General features: G+C 43.9%; 1 protein-coding gene across 1 annotated transcript; it reads left to right on the forward strand.

Annotated features, from left to right (window-relative positions):
• Positions 1-3,459: 3,459 nt before the first annotated feature.
• Positions 3,460-8,972, forward strand: LOC123148107 (aldehyde dehydrogenase family 2 member C4). The gene is made up of 9 exons (XM_044567462.1): positions 3,460-3,711; positions 6,812-6,954; positions 7,035-7,418; positions 7,499-7,588; positions 7,674-7,847; positions 7,932-8,069; positions 8,171-8,308; positions 8,409-8,470; positions 8,543-8,972. The coding sequence occupies exons 1-9, from the start codon at positions 3,567-3,569 to the stop codon at positions 8,814-8,816; spliced, it is 1,548 nt and encodes a 515-aa protein (XP_044423397.1). The 5' UTR covers positions 3,460-3,566; the 3' UTR covers positions 8,817-8,972.
• Positions 8,973-17,485: the final 8,513 nt, after the last annotated feature.

A 17,485-nucleotide genomic window follows, 5' to 3' on the forward strand; every position in this document is an offset into this window, starting at 1 on the left:
CGATTTGCCTAGGGTTTGTGGCAGTGGCTATGACATTTGAAACTCGGTGGCGCCAGATAGAAAGAATCGATGGGGCCGAGTTTGACTTTTGGTTTAGGTCATATGTGAATGTGGGAAGGTAGTTGAGGATTTTGGAGCATATCACTAAGCACTTTGAGCAAGCAAGCCATTAAGCAACACCTCATCCCTCCTTGATAGTATTGGCTTTTCCTATAAACTCAATGTGATCTTGGATCACTAAAATATAAAATGTAGAGTCTTAATCTTGAAGCTTGAGCCAAACGTTTTGTCCTTAGAATTTTGAGGATCCACTTTCCTCATCCATGCCATGCCATTCATTGAGCTTTTCCTGAAATATTAATCTTGGAATAATGTTAGCTCAATGAGCTATATGTTGTTAGGAATTACCAAAACCACCCAGGGATAGTTGCACTTTCAAGTAGCTCTTAGTGCATCCATTGCATGGTAATCCCTACTCCTTGCGTTGACATCAATTGATGGGCATCTCCATAGGCTGTTGATTAGACGTGTCGATGTGAGCCCTTCTCCTTTTTTGTCTTCCCCATATTAATCTCTACCATAGTATTCTATTCCACTTGTAGTGCTATATCCATGGCTTGTGCTCATGTACTGCATGGGGGTTGAAAAAGCTAAAGCGCGTTAAAAAGCATGAACTAATTGCTTGGCTGACACTGGGGTAGTGCATGATTTATACTTTGTGTTAAGAAGATGGAGCATGATAAGACTATACGATTTTGTAGGGATAGCGTTCTTCAACATTTTTATTTTGAAAGACATGATTGTTTGTTGGTATGCCTGAGTATTGATGTCTCAGATGTTTTGAAAGACATGATTGATTTTTCCATGCTATTATAGTATCAATCTTGGATGTTTTATATGCAATTATATATTATTTTTAGGAGTAACATATTAACCTAGTGTCAAGTGTCAGTTGCTATTTTTTTTGCCTGTTTTTGGCTTTCCAGGAAGTCAGTACCAAACAAAGTCCAAACGCTACGAAACTTTTTGACGATATTTTTCTGGACAAGAGAGACCCTATAAGTTTCGGGAGGAGACCAGAAGGAAAACAAGGAGACGACAAGGCAACACGACACACCTTGATGCCTTGTGGGCCCCTCGTGGCTCCGTCTGACCTAATTCCACCTCTATAAATTCTCTAAAATCGGGAAACCAGTAGATAGCCACCAAAAATACTTTTTTTTGCCGCTGCAAGTTTCTATTCTTCGACGGTCTCATCTGGAGGCCTTTTCCGGCACCCTGCCGGAGGGGGAATCGGTCATGGAGGGATTATACATCAACCTTGATGCCTTTCCGATGATGAGTGAGTAGTTTACCACAAACCTATGGGTCCATAGCTAGTAGCTAGATGGCTTCTTCTCTCTTTTTGATCTTCAATACAATGTTCTCCTCGATGTTCTTGGAGATCTATTTGATGTAGTCTTCTTTTGCGGTGTGTTTGTTGGGATTCGATGAATTGTGGGTTTATGATTAGATTATTCATGAATATTAATCGAGTCTTCTTTGAATTATTTTATGTATGATTATTATAGCTTTGTATTTCTCTCCGATCTATCCGTTTGGTTTGGCTAATTAGAGTGATTTAGCTTACAATGGGAGAGGTGCTTTGTAATGGGTTCAATCTTGTGGTGCTCTATATCTCAGTGATAGAAGGGGACAAGACACGTAACACTATTGTTTCCATTAAGGGGAAAACGACGGGGTTTACTCATACTGGTTGGATTTACTTTGTCTACATCATGTCACTTTGCTTAAGGTGTTACTCTGTTTTTCATGAATTTAATACTCTAGATGCATGCTGGATAGCGGTCGATGGGTGGAGATATAGCAGTAGATGCCGGCAGGAATCATTCTACTTATGTAGGATGTGATGCCTATATACATGATCATTGCCTTAAATATCTTCATAACTGTTAGTCAAAAAAATCGTCATAACTATGCACTTTTCTATCAATTGCCCAACGGTATTTGGTTACCCACCATATGCTTTTTGTTCGAGAGAGAAGTCTGTAGTGAAAACTATGGCCCCAAATCGATTTTTATTATATATAAAATCTAAAAATATTTTGCCACAATTTATTTACCATTTTTGTGTTTTTATTTATCTATCAATCACTACCAGATTTGATCCTTACAAATAACCGTCGAGGGGATTGACAACCCCTTGATCACATTGGGTGCGAGTATTTGCTCTTTTGTGTATCTCGATGTATTTTTTTATTATTTCTGGTGTTCGTTGTATTGCCATAATTGAAGCTGAGTAGATTATAAGTTTTTCCCCAAAAACGAGGTTTCGCGTGGTTGTCCTACTGGATTGATAACCTTGGTTCTTAACTGAGTGAAATACTTATCTCTGCTGCACTGCATCATCCTCTTCTCTTCGAGAAAATCTCAACGCAGCTCACAAGTAGCAGCCACTTATTTCCTTTTCCAATGCCGCTACACCACCCACATTTGGAGCCATATTCTTCCGTGGCTTGGTATGCATCACATATCTACGTCGGCCATGCACACAATGGCTTCCATGAGAGCATGGTGGAACAACAATCTTCAGATTCGCCTTGGATCCCCTAAGTTGCTGGCCTCCCTGATGATGCTCATCTCATTGGAGATATGGGCGGAGTGTAATGCCAGGCTATTAGAAACACGACCATCCCTTTCACGGTTCTAATCAGTAGATCAAAGTGGAGGTGTCTCTTGGGTGGTGGCCGGTGTGAAGCACATGAGTGTTGTGATGCTGCAAGAGTAGACCTTTTATTGATTTTTCATTTTTGTCACTTTACAACTTTCGTTTGAAACTTCCTTCTTAATCAATGAAATGGCAAATCTTTTGTCTTGTGTCAAAAACAAAACCGTGAAGGAACAACTACCGTGACATAACATATCAGTTTTGCTAAAGCGCATCTAAATATGCCATAAGTATCGCACATCTAAATTACATGTCATTGATCTTACGCAGAGATTCGTGTGACTTTTTACTTTTTATTTTTTTATCAGTTTTGCTAAAGCACATCTAGATGTGCAATAAGTATTGCACATCTAAGTCCTATGTCATTGATCTTATGTTGAGATTCGTGTGGATATTTTCTTTTCTTTTTTCTTTTTCTCTTTATATTTGATTCACCCACTTAGATGTGCAATAACTAAAGCACATCTAGATATGCCCTAGACACATTCTTTTTTCATCTCTATGTTTGATTAAATCAGTTAGATTAGATGTGTAATAATTAAAACACATTTAGATGCGGTGACGGGGCTGTTATTATTACAGACGTTAACAGTTGAGACGTGTGTCGGCCCGGCATAATTTTTTCGACACGCGCGGATGGCGTGGCCGCCGTGCGGGAGACCCCTCCACGGCTCCACCGCCCCACAAGCTAACAAAACGGGCAGGTCACAGCCAAGCCGCAACATTAAAACACGAACCCCGTCCTGTTGTCCTCACTCCACTCTCCACTCTCCACACACAGGAGTACATCACACTCCGCGAGAGCCGACACCGGTCTGGGAGAAGAGAGCAAGAGGCCATGGCGAGCGAGCGCAATGGCGACGGGGGCAAGGCGCGCGCCGCGGAGAACGGCAACGGCGGCGGCAGCGGCGTGCCCATGGAGATGCCGGAGATCAGGCACACCAAGCTCTTCATCAACGGGGCCTTCGTCGACGCCGTCTCCGGTACGTATCTGCCTGCTTTTGTCTCGCGCACGCATCTATCATGGCCTCTGGCCTGCACTGTCATGGTCGCCTTGGTAAGATAGGCCGGATCGATGCTGGTTATCCCAGGAAATTGCTTGGTCACCATTACAGCAGTCGAAGCAAATATTTTTTTACTAGCACCATTTTGGTAGTGAACTAAGGCGCAATCTACAAGCCAAGAAACTGCTGTTCGGTCTAGTTTGTTGTGAGGTTCGGTCGTGGTTAGCTGAACCTTGAATCCTGAACAGTGAATGCTCTATCCACCGGATATGAGGCCGGTTTCTGGCGCGGTGCCGAATGTCCACGACGCACAGTTCCTCGGGAACATGGCATGTCCGCTCTCCGCGGCCTCGCAAAGCTATAGCAGTTACCCATAATTTTCCCTTGTCCTTTTCTCAAAGAGAAAATCAGCCATCATGAGTAATCAAGCGAACAAAGCGCAATCCACGTGAGTAACAGGAGTAGCTTCCTGCAAATTAAAGAGTAGACATGTGATGTCTCGGCTGGACACGGCGAACCGAGGCGTGAGGTGAGGGCGAGCATCTCTTGCTCAAGGAGTTGTCGCGGAAGAAGCCGACTTAGTCGTAGGTGCCTGAAATTCTTACTCGTCTCTTGTAATGGGCCGATCATAGTAGTTTAAATTTTGTACTATTCTACCTGATCATGTCTTTGACCTCGTCGCGTTTGCATCAACTTTGATGCATAGAGAGAGAGAGAGAGAGAAAGAGAGAGAGAGAGGGCTCTAGCATCCTTTTTGAAAGGAAAAAAAGGTGGCGTGGCAGGGTGCTTAGCTAAAAACGTCCTATACAGCAAGGCACGCACTGGCTAACCTAAATTTGGTAATCACAAGCTGTAGCCCATCTGACCTCTGCCCAAACGGGACTGATGAGCTCGCAGGAGCCACCGGGCATGCTAAAATGGCCACAACAATACATGTGTTCTTCTAGAAGCTCATGCGTACCATTTCACGTGCGGTGCGCGCGCATGGGGGATCTGCAGCGGGGCGATGCAGCCACTGTACCGCCACGGCCGGCCCACTCCCGCGTGTCCTTCCTTTCGTTCTCCTCTGGTCTGGTCCCGATTGTAGCCATGTCCGTTTCTTGTTTGTACGAGCGCGCGCCCGTGAAAATGCGATCGTGAAAATCCGATTCCAACGACCCACGACACGGGACGGGCGACGAGTAGGGTCCGTCGCTGTCGAGGCCCGTCGCCTTCTAGAAGCGACCGCTCGCGTTCGCGTTTTACTGGCTTGGCCTTGGCCGGTTGGGCGGCCCCCTTGCTTGCTTGTCTGCATGCTCCAGCCTTCCAGGCTGCTCGCCCGGGTTGCCGGTAAAGTTCCCAGACGCAGTATGACAGAGGTGCCCTTTCCAGCGGTAAAAATAACTGCCCTTTTGTCAGATGTTTCTTTGTAAAAAGGTCTCTGCATTTGTATTAAATTAAAGGCTATTAATGGATAGAAACCCTTTAGTAGAAATTGAAAAGAAATATAGGCCAGTTCCTTCGGAAATGGTAAGAATACACACAAGACATAAAAAAAAGAAATTACAACTCGGTTTTCAGCGAGCCAAGCGAACACATTCTTTCACACCAGCCGGCGTCGCGTCACCACTACAACTTGCGGTTGGGAAGTCGGCGAGCTAAGATCCAATGGGGCCAACACCTAAAGAATAGGATCCATCGTAGAAGCCTTGTGTGGATCGAAATCCCAACGCCGAACCATCTTTTGAACATAGCTTTCGTGAGCTTTGCAACGGTGGCGGATCTAACGCCGCTCCGATGGAGAGGGGGCATCAACCACACTAAAGAACAATCTAGCGAGTCAGGAAGACACCTGATGGGAGAAATAGAGGCCATGGCCTTGTCGTTATCGAAAAAACGATTGGGCAAACATCACTCCAATCTCCAAAATTGACACTAAAATACAAAATTAAGATTTTTTTTTTGAAAAATCAAAACATTTCAGTACAGTTGCTAAAAAGTGTGAAATTTTTTACATGAAATAAATTTTAAAATTAAGAAAATACATTACCTCATAATTATTCAATAAAATTCATACAAAATCACGATAGTTCTAGATTTTTTTTTGTAATGCTTACTATGATTTTGTCTTTCTTTTTGTAAAATTTCCGATTCTTCTCATTTTAATAATTGTTGGATTTCCATGTTTCTCACAAAATATCTCTTGTTTTGTTAATATACTCAGATCTTTTAAGAACTCCTCTCAGATTTTATTTTGAAATGTTATGACTTTCTTTCCAACGGTTTCTAGTGCCTAGGATGTCACATGTGCTAAACCACAGCCGGGTCATCATAATAAGTAGTACTACTCCTTAAAAATTACTCCACAGTCCTTGAAAGAGTGTACTTCCAACTTTGATGGAAAGTCAAACTCTTTTATATTTGACCGTATTTATACAATAATACACCAATAATTATGCCATCAAATTAGTAGCATTAGATTCATGATAAAATATATTTTCATCATATACCTATTTGGTTTCACAAACATTGTTGTAATTTTGCACAAACTTGGTCAAATTTTGAGATAATTTACCAAAAAGGGTTTCCCCTATTTTGAGATAATTTGACCCTCCAACTTTGTTAGAAGTACACTCTTTCAAAGACAGAGGGAGTAAGGGTTAAACTTGTGTTATTGTAACGTCCCCTAACTCGACCAATGGCTGAGGGCTGGATGCTTATTCCAATAAGAATATCAAAATCTTGTGTTTGCTAAGCTTAATCAACTAAGATTTTGTAAATTTAGTGGGAAATGTGAAGCCTTTAGATTTTGCTCCAATAAGAAGTCAATAACCGAGTATTTTAGAAATTACATTATGGTGCAACTCGGTCAACAGAGAGAAAGGAATCTGTAAGCCATTCGAAATCTGTATAAACTGATAGCTGATCAGTTCGTCTGTTCGTGTCAGCTACGGCCCCAGGGGTAACAACAGGCGTAAGATTTAAGTACCTGATGGTGGTTTTTCTCCCCTTCTGATCTGAACTGATAGCTAATTCAGTAGTTTTTCTCCCCTTCTGATCTGAACTGCACGGCTGTTATGTTGGTGGTCTCTTTGATCAGGTAAGACATTCGAGACCAGGGATCCGCGTACCGGGGATGTGATCGCCAGCATCGCCGAAGGTGACAAGAAGGACGTGGACCTGGCGGTCAAGGCGGCAAGAGAAGCCTTCGATCATGGCAAATGGCCTCGCATGCCCGGATCCGTAGGATTCTTTCTTCAGTCAACTCCTCATGGCGAATGGCCCTTGGCATGTTTACCTGAAAAACAACCAATGGCGCGCAGGAAAGAGGAAGAATCATGATGAAGTACGCGGACCTGGTGGAGGGGCACGCGGACGAGCTGACTCTGCTGGAGAGCCTGGACGCCGGCAAGCCGTGCACCGTCACCAGGGCGGTCGACATGGCGACCGCCGTGAGGTCCCTGCGCTACTTCGCGGGTGCGGCCGACAAGATCCACGGCGAGACGCTCAAGATGTCGAGGCAGTTCCAGGGGCACACCCTGCGCGAGCCCATGGGCGTCGCCGGGCTCATCATCCCCTGGAACTTCCCTGCCATCATGTTCTTCTCCAAGGTCGCCCCGGCGCTTGCCGCCGGCTGCACCATGGTCGTCAAGCCGGCCGAGCAGACCCCGCTCAGTGCCCTGTACTTCGCTCACCTAGCCAAGCAGGTCAGATCGGTCACTTAACACGTGAGACACAACGTGATGTCTCTGCTGTTATGAACTTTTGGCGCTCTGTTCTTGAGCAGGCCGGAGTCCCGGATGGGGTGATCAATGTGATCACCGGCTTCGGCCCGACGGCGGGAGCGGCGATCGCGTCTCACATGGACGTCGACATGGTAATCTCACAGCATCAGTCATTCAGTAGTTGTACCTCAGCAAGTGGTCATACTGTTTTCTTGCTCTGGTCGTTTGTCCGTGCAGGTGAGTTTCACGGGATCAACAGCAGTTGGGCGGCTGATAATGGAGGCGTCGGCGAGGAGCAACCTGAAGCCGGTGTCGCTCGAGCTGGGTGGCAAATCTCCCCTCATCATCTTCGACGACGCAGACGTCGACATGGCCGTGGGTCTCGCCATCGCCGCCAACTTCTTCAACAAGGTGAAGAAAATGTTAATGATCAGTCGTAGCGTAGCCATACGAGGGATCATTCATGGGTCTCAAGACTGAACCGGGAATTCACAGGGAGAAGCTTGCATTGCGGCGAGCCGTGTGTACCTGCAAGAGGGCATCTACGACCGGTTCGTGAAGAAGCTGGCGCAACGCATGGAGAGTTGGGTCGTCGGGGACCCTTTCGATCCTCGCGTCAATCAAGGGCCTCAGGTTTAAAATTCAGGCATCGACCCACTGTTGTTTGTGCGACACAAGTTGATTTTCTTGTTGTATCAGAAACTTAGCAGGTGCTACTCATGTCATGTGTGTAGGTGGACAAGGCTCAATATGAGAGGGTGCTCGGCTTCATCGACCATGGCAAGAGAGAAGGGGCCACCGTCCTGACAGGGGGGAAGCCCTTTGGCCAGAGAGGCTACTACATCGAGCCCACGGTTTTCACCGATGTTAAGGTCGAAATTCACCGCCAGACCACAAACTGTAATCCCGTTACATGATCACTTCACTCTCTATCTAGCACATCTGACATCATGGTACGGAATCTCTGAACAGGATGACATGATCATTGCAAAGGAGGAGATCTTCGGACCCGTCATGTGCCTTATGAAGTTCACGTAAGTTCATTCCGGATGATCGGCATAGATCTGCTATTGCACTCTGAATCTGTGATGATCTTCTACATATAGGTCGGTGGAGGAGGCGATCGCGAGGGCCAACGACACGAGGTACGGGCTGGCGGCGGGGGTGGTGACCAAGGACATCAACGTGGCCAACAGGATGGCGCGGTCGATCCGCGCCGGGGTGGTGTGGGTGAACTGCTACTTCGCCATGGACAGCGACTGCCCGTTCGGGGGCCGCAAGATGAGCGGGTTCGGCAAGGACGACGGCATGCACGCGCTCGACAAGTTCCTCGCCGTCAAGTCCGTCGTCACCCCCGTCTACGACTCGCCCTGGCTCTAGGCTGCATCTCTCTAAGCTCTCTGCTTCTCTTGTCCGTGCACAGCTCCATGCCGTCGTACTACACACTTTAGTAGTACGAGGGAAGCAGCAAGAGAAGGTGAGAAACATTGTTGCAACGTTGTTTGTCGATGCCGTGGTAATGATTCCTGCCAGTAATTTGCATTGGTGTTCTAAAGTGTTACTTTAATCCTGAGCACAAATGCACCCGTATGAACAGTGAATTCCAAAAAAAATTAGAAAAACAACGTTCATTCATTCAAAGTCGGGCTCTCCTTGAGCCTTCGTTCTAAAAGAAAAAAAAAGAAAAACGAATAAAAAAATCTGAATTTTTTCTGGATCAACGAACAAGTTTTAACATCCTGCAAAAAATCGCCACGAAAAGATATTTGCAGAGGTGTGCAAAAAACCAAAATGTGTGCTCCAAAATGCTTCTCTTTGAGACTTGAATTTTGTTTTTTCTGTACAGGTGAAAATTTGGAGGAAGGATGTTAAAGTTTTTTTGATGTTCATACAAAGCAATTCAGTGTTTTTTTATTTTGTTTACTATTTTTCAGATTTTTTTTGTTGAAGTTCAACCAAAATAGCAAAAACCTACCACGTTATGGTATAGGGTTACTGAAAACTATCACTTTTTAACATTTCTCGAAAATCTACCACAATTTTTGTTCGTTGTTCCAAAAAACTAATGTGTCACACTGATGCATATGTTGGTTAACTTTAAGCATGATTATGGCAGCTCGGGTCCACTCGTTAGGTTGACCGTTGACAGGTTATGATAGGTGGGGCCAATTTTTTTTAAAGCAATCAGGTCCCTTTAACTTTTAGATAAAAAGCAATCGGGAGGCTTTTTTTTATAAACTAGTAAGATGCTCGTGCGTTGCACGGTACATCAAAATGCATTGATCTGGCAGTTGTTTATTTAACAAAGTATGTGGCCATGTGGGGTCATCTCATGTGTAACAAATATCGATAGGTTTCTTTGAATATTCATTCTTCTCTAGAGCTCACAAGCATCTGGTGAATAGTAAATGTAGGCAAAATAGATTAAAAAATATCTTTTGCAAACAAAAGCATTCAAGTGTTCAACATGCATCCAAAACTTCATGAAGAAATACTTATTGTGCCTTGCAAAAAATGATCATTAGAAATTATTTTTTGAGTATCGATTTTTTTTCTAGATCCCCATGAAGGTAACTCGGGATGACTTGGGAAGGGGCGGAGGAGATGGCGAGGAGGAGGGGGTCGTGGTGGTGGTTGGGAATGCGGTCTGAGAGAAGGCATGAGAGGCGTTGGGGGCAGAAAGCGCCGAGAGCAACAACCTCTCTAGATAATTCTTATTTTTTCCTGAGATGGCTAGATGAGGTGGGAGGGGGAGTGGCTGAACGTGAGAGGCAGGGGGTTATCTATGAACGAGGACTAGAGTGTGGGGGTCTTTTTGCAAAGCTGACATAGTTTGTCTCAAATGCGTTGGATGTAAATCGAACGGTTGTAAATGAAGGATGATAGGCACACCATCATCACCAACTCGGCTTTTTATAAGAGTAGAGATAAAAAGTTGTTGGTTGTTGCACTGCTACCTGTCGTGTTGCCGCTTGCCGCCGCGCCGCCTTGCCGTGTTGATGCTAGCCGCCGCGCTACTGCTTGTCGCGATGCCTTGTCGTGCCGCTGCTTGTCGCCGCTCACCAACTGATGTTGCTTGCGCTACCTGTCGCCACTGCTGCTTGCCCCGTGGCCCTCTGAGAGCACAAGTTCTCCCTGGATGGTTTTGGTAATTAATGTCAACATATCTCTTGTTGGACTAATGTTTTCATCTAGTATATTTCACACAAGTTCAATAGATGGAGTGACATGGACAAGAAGATGTGGAACCCCTTCAAAATGCTAAGGACAAAAGATTGGCTCAAGACTCTACATTTTGTTTTTAGTGATCCAAGATCACATTGAGTCCATACGAAAGCCAATACTATTAAAAGGGTATGAGATGTTTCTTAATGGCTTGCTTGCTCAAAGTGCTTAGTGATATGCTCCAAAGCCCTCAACCACTTTCTCATATCCATATATGTCCAAACCAAAAGTCAAACTCGGCCCCACCGAAATTTTCCATCCGGCGCCACCGAGTTCACTTGACATAGCCACTACCAAAAATCCTAATCAATTCGGTCTCACCGATGGGATCTCAGTCTCACCGAGATGGGCTTGCAAACTCTCTGTTACCTATTGCAATAATTTCGGTCTCACCGAGATATGTAATTGGTCCCACCGAGTTTGCTTGACCAACTCTCTGTTTCGCTTATTACCCAAACCGGTCCCATCGAGTTTATGTAATCGGTCAAACCGAGATGAGGTTTTACCCTAACCCTAGCACATCGGTCCCACCGAGTTGATCGTGTCGGTTCCACCGAAAATCCTAACGGTCACATTATGAACTGAATCGGTCTGACCAAGTTTTTTAATTCGGTCCCACCGAGTTTGGTCAATTGTGTATAACGGTTAGATTTTGTGTGGAGGCTATATATACCCCTCCACCCACTCTTCATTCATGATGAGAGCCATCAGAACATGCCTACACTTCTGTCATACATTTTCTGAGAGAGAACCACCTACACTTGTGTTGAGGTCAAGATATTCCATTCCAACCACATAAATCTTGATCTCTAGCCTTCCCCAAGTTGCTTTCCACTCAAATCATCTTTCCACCAAATCCAATCCTATGAGAGAGAGTTGAGTGTTGGAGAGACTATCATTTGAAGCACAAGAGCAAGGAGTTCATCATCAACACACCATCTATTACCTTTTGGAGAGTGGTGTCTCCTAGATTGGTTAGGTGTCACTTGGGAGCCTCTGTCAAGATTGTGGAGTTGAACCAAGGAGTTTGTACGGGCAAGGAGATCACCTACTTCGTGAAGATCTACCCTAGTGAGGCAAGTCCTTCGTGGGCGATGGCCATGGTGGGATAGACAAGGTTGCTTCTTCGTCGACCCTTCATGGGTGGAGCCCTCCGTGGACTCGCGCAACCGTTATCTGCTACCTCTTGAGCATGCATTGGTTTTCCCTTGAAGAGGAAAGGGTGATGCAGCAAAGCAGCGTAAGTATTTCCCTCAGTTTTTGAGAACCAAGGTATCAATCCAGTAGAAGACCATGCACGAGTCACCTCGTACCTACACAAACAAATAAGAACCTCGCAACCAACACGATAAAGGGGTTGTCAATCCCTTCACGACCACTTGCAAGAGTGAGATCTGATAGAGATAATAATAATAAGATAAATATTTTTGGTATTTTTATGATATAAGTAAAGATTGCAAAGTAAACGGTGCCAGAAATAGCTAATTGACGGAAGATTAATATGATAGAAGATAGACCCGGGGGCCATAGGTTTTACTAGTGGCTTCTCTCAAGATAGCATAAGTATTACGGTGGGTGAACAAATTACTATCGAGCAATTGATAGAATTGAGCATATTTATGAGAATATCTAGGTATGATCATGTATATAGGCATCACGTCTGTGACAAGTAGACCGACTCCTGCCTGCATCTACTACTATTACTCCACACATCGACCGCTATCCAGCATGCATCTACAGTATTAAGTTCATAAGAACGGAGTAACGCTTTAAGCAAGATGACATGATGTAGAGGGATAAACTCATGCAATATGATATAAACTCCAACTTTTATCCTCGATGGCAACAATACAATACGTGTTGTTTCCCCTACTGTCACTCCGATCGAGCACCGCAACATTAAACCCAAAGCTAAGCACTTCTCCCATTGCAAGAAAGATCAATCTAGTAGGCCAAACCAAACAGATAATTCGAAGATACTTGCAAAGATAACCAATCATACATAAAATAATTCAAAGAAGATTCAAATATTGCTCATAGATAATCTTGATCATAAACCCACAATTCATCGGATCTCAACAAACACACCGCAAAAGAAGATTACATCGAATAGATCTCCAAGAGAATCGAGGAGAACTTTGTATTGTGATCAAAAGAGAGAGAAGAAGTCATCTAGCTAATAACTATGGACCCAAAGGTCTGAGGTAAACTACTCACACATCATCGGAGAAACTATGGTGTTGATGTAGAATCCCTCTGTGATCAATGCCCCCTCCGGCGGAGCGCCGGAAAAGGCCCCAAGATGGGATCTCACGGGTACAGAAGGTTGCGGCGGTGGAATTAGGTTTTCGTGGTGCTCCCCGATGTTTTCAGGGTACATAGGTATATATAGGAGGAAGAAGTAGGTCAGTGGAGCCACGAGGGGCCCACGAGGGTGGAGGGCACACCCAGGGGGTAGGCATGCCTCTGCCTCGTGGCTTCCTCGTTGGTTGGTTGACGTCCACTCCAAGTCCCCTGGATCACGTTTGTTCCAAAAATCACGCTCCCGAAGGTTTCATTCCATTTGGACTCCGTTTGATATTCTTTTTCTGCGAAACACTGAAATAGGCAAAAACAGCAATTTGGGCCGGGCCTCCGGTTAATAGGTTAGTCCCAAAAATAATATAAAAGTGTATAAATAAGCCCATTAAACATCCAAAGCAGAATATATAATAGCATGGAGCAATCAAAAATTATAGATATGTTGGAGACGTATCGTTACCCTTCGTGGGTTGAAGTCTCCATCAACGTGGATGTACGATAGCACCACCTGTTAAGACGTGATCAAAAAAATAATAGCTTGCTTGATATGTATTGTGAATGTTTAAACATGTGCTAATACTCCACCTTAACTTGAAGAAAATAAAAACTGTAACTTTCTCTTGGTAAGAGTCTATTCACCCCCGTCTAGACACCTCTTCTTGATCCTTTCAATTTGTATCAGAGCAATGAGACACTTTGGTCTTGATGATAGTGACTATGATCTTGATGATGCAATGATACACTTTGGTCTTATGGCTAATCTTCGCGGCTACATGGCTGGAGGAAAGGAATGGGTTCTTGATAGTGGGTGTGCCTATCATATGACCGGAGACAAAGATAGGTTTCGTGAGCTTGCTGAAAACAACGGCCCTTGAAAGTATGTCACTTTTGGTGACAACTCAAAGGGTAAGGTGGTTGGCCTTGGTAAGGTGGCCATCTCACATGATAGATCCATACAAAATGTTATGCTCGTTGAATCTCTTGGCTACAATTTACTTTCCGTATCTAGACTTGCTGACTTTGGTTTCAATGTCCTATTTACTGAAGTAGATTGCCAAGTGTTTCGTAGAGATAATCATAAAATGGTCTTTACCAGTACATGTAGAGGTGATCTATATATTGTTGATTTCACTAGAACTTGCCTAATTGCTAAATCCTCGAAAGGCTGGTTGTGGCATAGAAGGTTAGGTCATGTGGGCATGTGAAATCTTGATAAGCTTATTAAAGGTGATCATATCCTTGGAGTAAAAGATGTTATATTTGACAAGGATAGACTTTGTAGTGCTTGTCAAGCAGGAAAACAAGTTGGAGGAAGCCACCCCGTGAAGAACATCGTGACCACGAGAAGACCGCTTGAGCTACTTCACATGGATCTATTTGGTCCCAATGCCTACAAGAGTCTCGGTGGTAACTCATTTGGTCTAGTCATAGTCGATGATTTTTCAAGATTTACGTGGGTGTTCTTTCTTAATGATAAATCGCAGGTCCAAAAGATCTTCAAAAACTTCGCTAGGAAGGCCCAAAATCAATTTGAAGTGAAGATCAAGAAGGTTCATAGCGACAACGGAACGGAGTTCAAAAACACAAATGTGGATACCTTTCTTGACGAAGATGGGATTTCACATGCGTTCTCGGCTACGTACACGTCTCAACAAAATGGAGTTGTTGAGAGGAAGAACCGAACCCTTATTGAGATGGCGAGAACAATGCTTGATGAGTACAGGACTCGAAAACATTTTTGGGCGGAAGCGGTTGAGACAGCTTGTCATGCAACAAATCGCTTGTATCTTCACAAGCTGCTCGGCAAGATGCCATACGATCTTCTCACCGGTAACAAACCCCAAGTTGGATACTTTCGAGTTTTTGGCTCAAAGTGCTACATTCTTGATAAGCATCGTCGTTCTAAATTTGCTCCTGACTCTCATGAAGGTTTCCTACTTGGTTATGGCTCAAACTCTCACACTTACCGTGTCTACAACAATTTCACCCGAAAGGTTGAAGAGACGGTAGATGTGAAGTTTGATGAATCTAACGGCTCTCAATTAGAGCAATTGCCAATTGATGTAGGAGATAAGGATCCTTCGGAAGCAATCCAAGACTTGTATATTGGCAAGATTCGTCCAACGGAGGTGAAGGAGAGTACCTCGTCCATCCAAGTGGAAGCCTCTACCTCACGACAAGGTGAACCAAGAGTTGATACGGAAGCATCCACAAGTGGGACACACCAAGACGAAGAAAACGAGGAAGTACACCAAGATGAATCTCATCAACCCCCTTCTCCACCACGACAAGGAAATGGCAACGTCAACAATGAAGAAGGACAAGATGACGGAGAAGATGTTCCACCCCGACCCAAGCAAAAGCTTTCACGAGTTCAAGCAAGAGTCTCAAGATACCATCCCGTCGAACAAATCTTCAATGATATTCAAACCGGGAGAATCACTCGCTCTAAATCTCGTTTGGCTAATTTTTGTGAACATTATTCATTCATCTCTAGCATTGAGCCTATGAAGGTTGAAGAAGCATTGGAAGATCCGGATTGGATAAATGCATGCATGAAGAGCTACACAACTTTGAGAGAAACCAAGTGTGGACATTGGTCGAGAAGACCGACAACAACCACAACATCATTGGTACCAAATGGTGTTTCGCAACAAGGAAGACGAAGATGGTCAAGTCGTCCGCAACAAAGCATGTCTCGTCGCCCAAGGCTACACTCAAATTGAAGGTATGGACTACGGTGAGACATATGCCCCCGTTGCTAGACTTGAGTCCATCCACATCTTACTTGCCTATGATAATCACCATGATATCACCTTGTACCAAATGGACATTAAGAGTGTGTTTCTTAATGGTGAAATTGAGGAGGAAGTTTATGTTAAACAACCTCCCGGCTTTGTCAATCCTAAGAAATCTAATCATGTTTACAAACTTCACAAAGCTCTTTATGGTCTTAAACAAGCTCCTAGAGCGTGGTATAAATGCTTGACCAAGTTCCTTATCAAAAAGGCTTTGAAATTGGAAAATTAGATTCTACTCTTTTTACTAAAAGGGTTAATGGTGAATTATTTGTGTGCCAAATTTATGTTGATGCTATCATATTTGGTTCGACTAACCCTCATTTTAGTGAAAAGTTTGGGAAGCTAATGTCGGAAAAGTTTTAGATGTCTATGATGAGTGAACTCAAGTTCTCTTGGTTTGCAAATCAAGCAAACTAAGGACAACACCTTTTTTCTCAAACAAAGTACACCAAGGACTTATTCAAGAAGTTCAACATGCAAGAAAGCAAAGGTATGAAAACTCCCATGCCTACTAGTGGACATCTTGACTTGACCAAGGATGGCAACCCAGTTGACCAAAAGGTTTATCGCTCTATGATTGGTTTATTGTTATATCTATGGGCTTACCGTCCCGATATCATGCTAAGTGTGTGCATGTGTGCACAATATCAAGCGGCCCCCAAAGAATGTCATCTTACGACTGTGAAAAGGATAGTGGGATACTTAATACATGCACCAAATTTTGGCATTTGGTATCCTAAGTGTCCTCTTTTGATCTTGTTGGCTACTCTGATTCGGACTATGCCAGAGACGAGGTTGATAGAAAGTCCACTTCGGGTACTTGTCAATTTCTTGGTAGATCTATCGTGTCTTGATCTTCCAAGAAACAAAACTCGGTATCCTTATCCACCGCCGAAGCGGAATACATTGCCGCTGGTTCATGTTGTGCTCAATTACTTTGGATGACCCAAACTTTTAAATATTATGGGATATATGTGAAACACGTTCCTTTGCTTTGTGACAATGAAAGTGCTATTAAGATTGCTCACAATCCCGCGCAACATTCTTGAACTAAGCATATTGAAGTTCGTCATCATTTCAATCGAGATCATGTTGCTAAAGGAGACATTGATCTTAAGCACGTTCGTATCGATAAGCAATTGGCGGATATATTCACCAAACCGCTTGATGAGAAAGTCTTTTGCCGTTTGAGAGGTGAATTGAACATCATTGATGCTTCAAACTTGGAGTAGAATCTCCATTCGGATACATGCAAGGCATAAGCCTTTGACTAATCCTTGACTTCTTCTCTTATGATGATGATCATATGTCTTGGATATATTTGCACCCTTGCATGCTATCTAACCCTTGTAGGTACTTGGATGAATCTAAGTCCATGAGATTGCAACCCACTCACATCTTGAGCAATCTTTACATCACCAAGTCTCTACTCAATGGTGGTTGAAGAAAAGGGAGCATGAAATCCTTCAACATGTCCTTTGACAAATTCTATATCAAATTTCATGTTTGTCATTTTAGATACACAAGTGCTCTTCCTTGCAAGACTAACCCATGTAGGTAGATGGACTCCAAATTACAAGTGGTGCTCCCAACTCAATGAGCTACATCAACCTTGAGCAACGCACACAAGTTCAACTACATGATCAAGTTCAACACCACCACCCAAGGTATGTTATTCCATCTTAGAAAAGCTTTACTCCCGAGTCATGGGTCAAAGCAACT

Source organism: Triticum aestivum, chromosome 7A (assembly GCF_018294505.1).
Source record: "Triticum aestivum cultivar Chinese Spring chromosome 7A, IWGSC CS RefSeq v2.1, whole genome shotgun sequence".
In the NCBI taxonomy this organism is placed as follows: Eukaryota; Viridiplantae; Streptophyta; class Magnoliopsida; order Poales; family Poaceae; genus Triticum; species Triticum aestivum.

What these genes read in the sequence shown, in the direction of transcription:
- LOC123148107 (XM_044567462.1), top strand. Translation starts at nt 3,567, where the DNA reads ATGGCGAGCGAGCGCAATGGCGACGGGGGCAAGGCGCGCGCCGCGGAG. An exon ending in CTCACATGGACGTCGACATG is followed by an intron (nt 7,589 to 7,673) that starts GTAATCTCACAG and finishes TTGTCCGTGCAG; the next exon opens with GTGAGTTTCACGGGATCAAC. An exon ending in ATGTGCCTTATGAAGTTCAC is followed by an intron (nt 8,471 to 8,542) that starts GTAAGTTCATTC and finishes TTCTACATATAG; the next exon opens with GTCGGTGGAGGAGGCGATCG.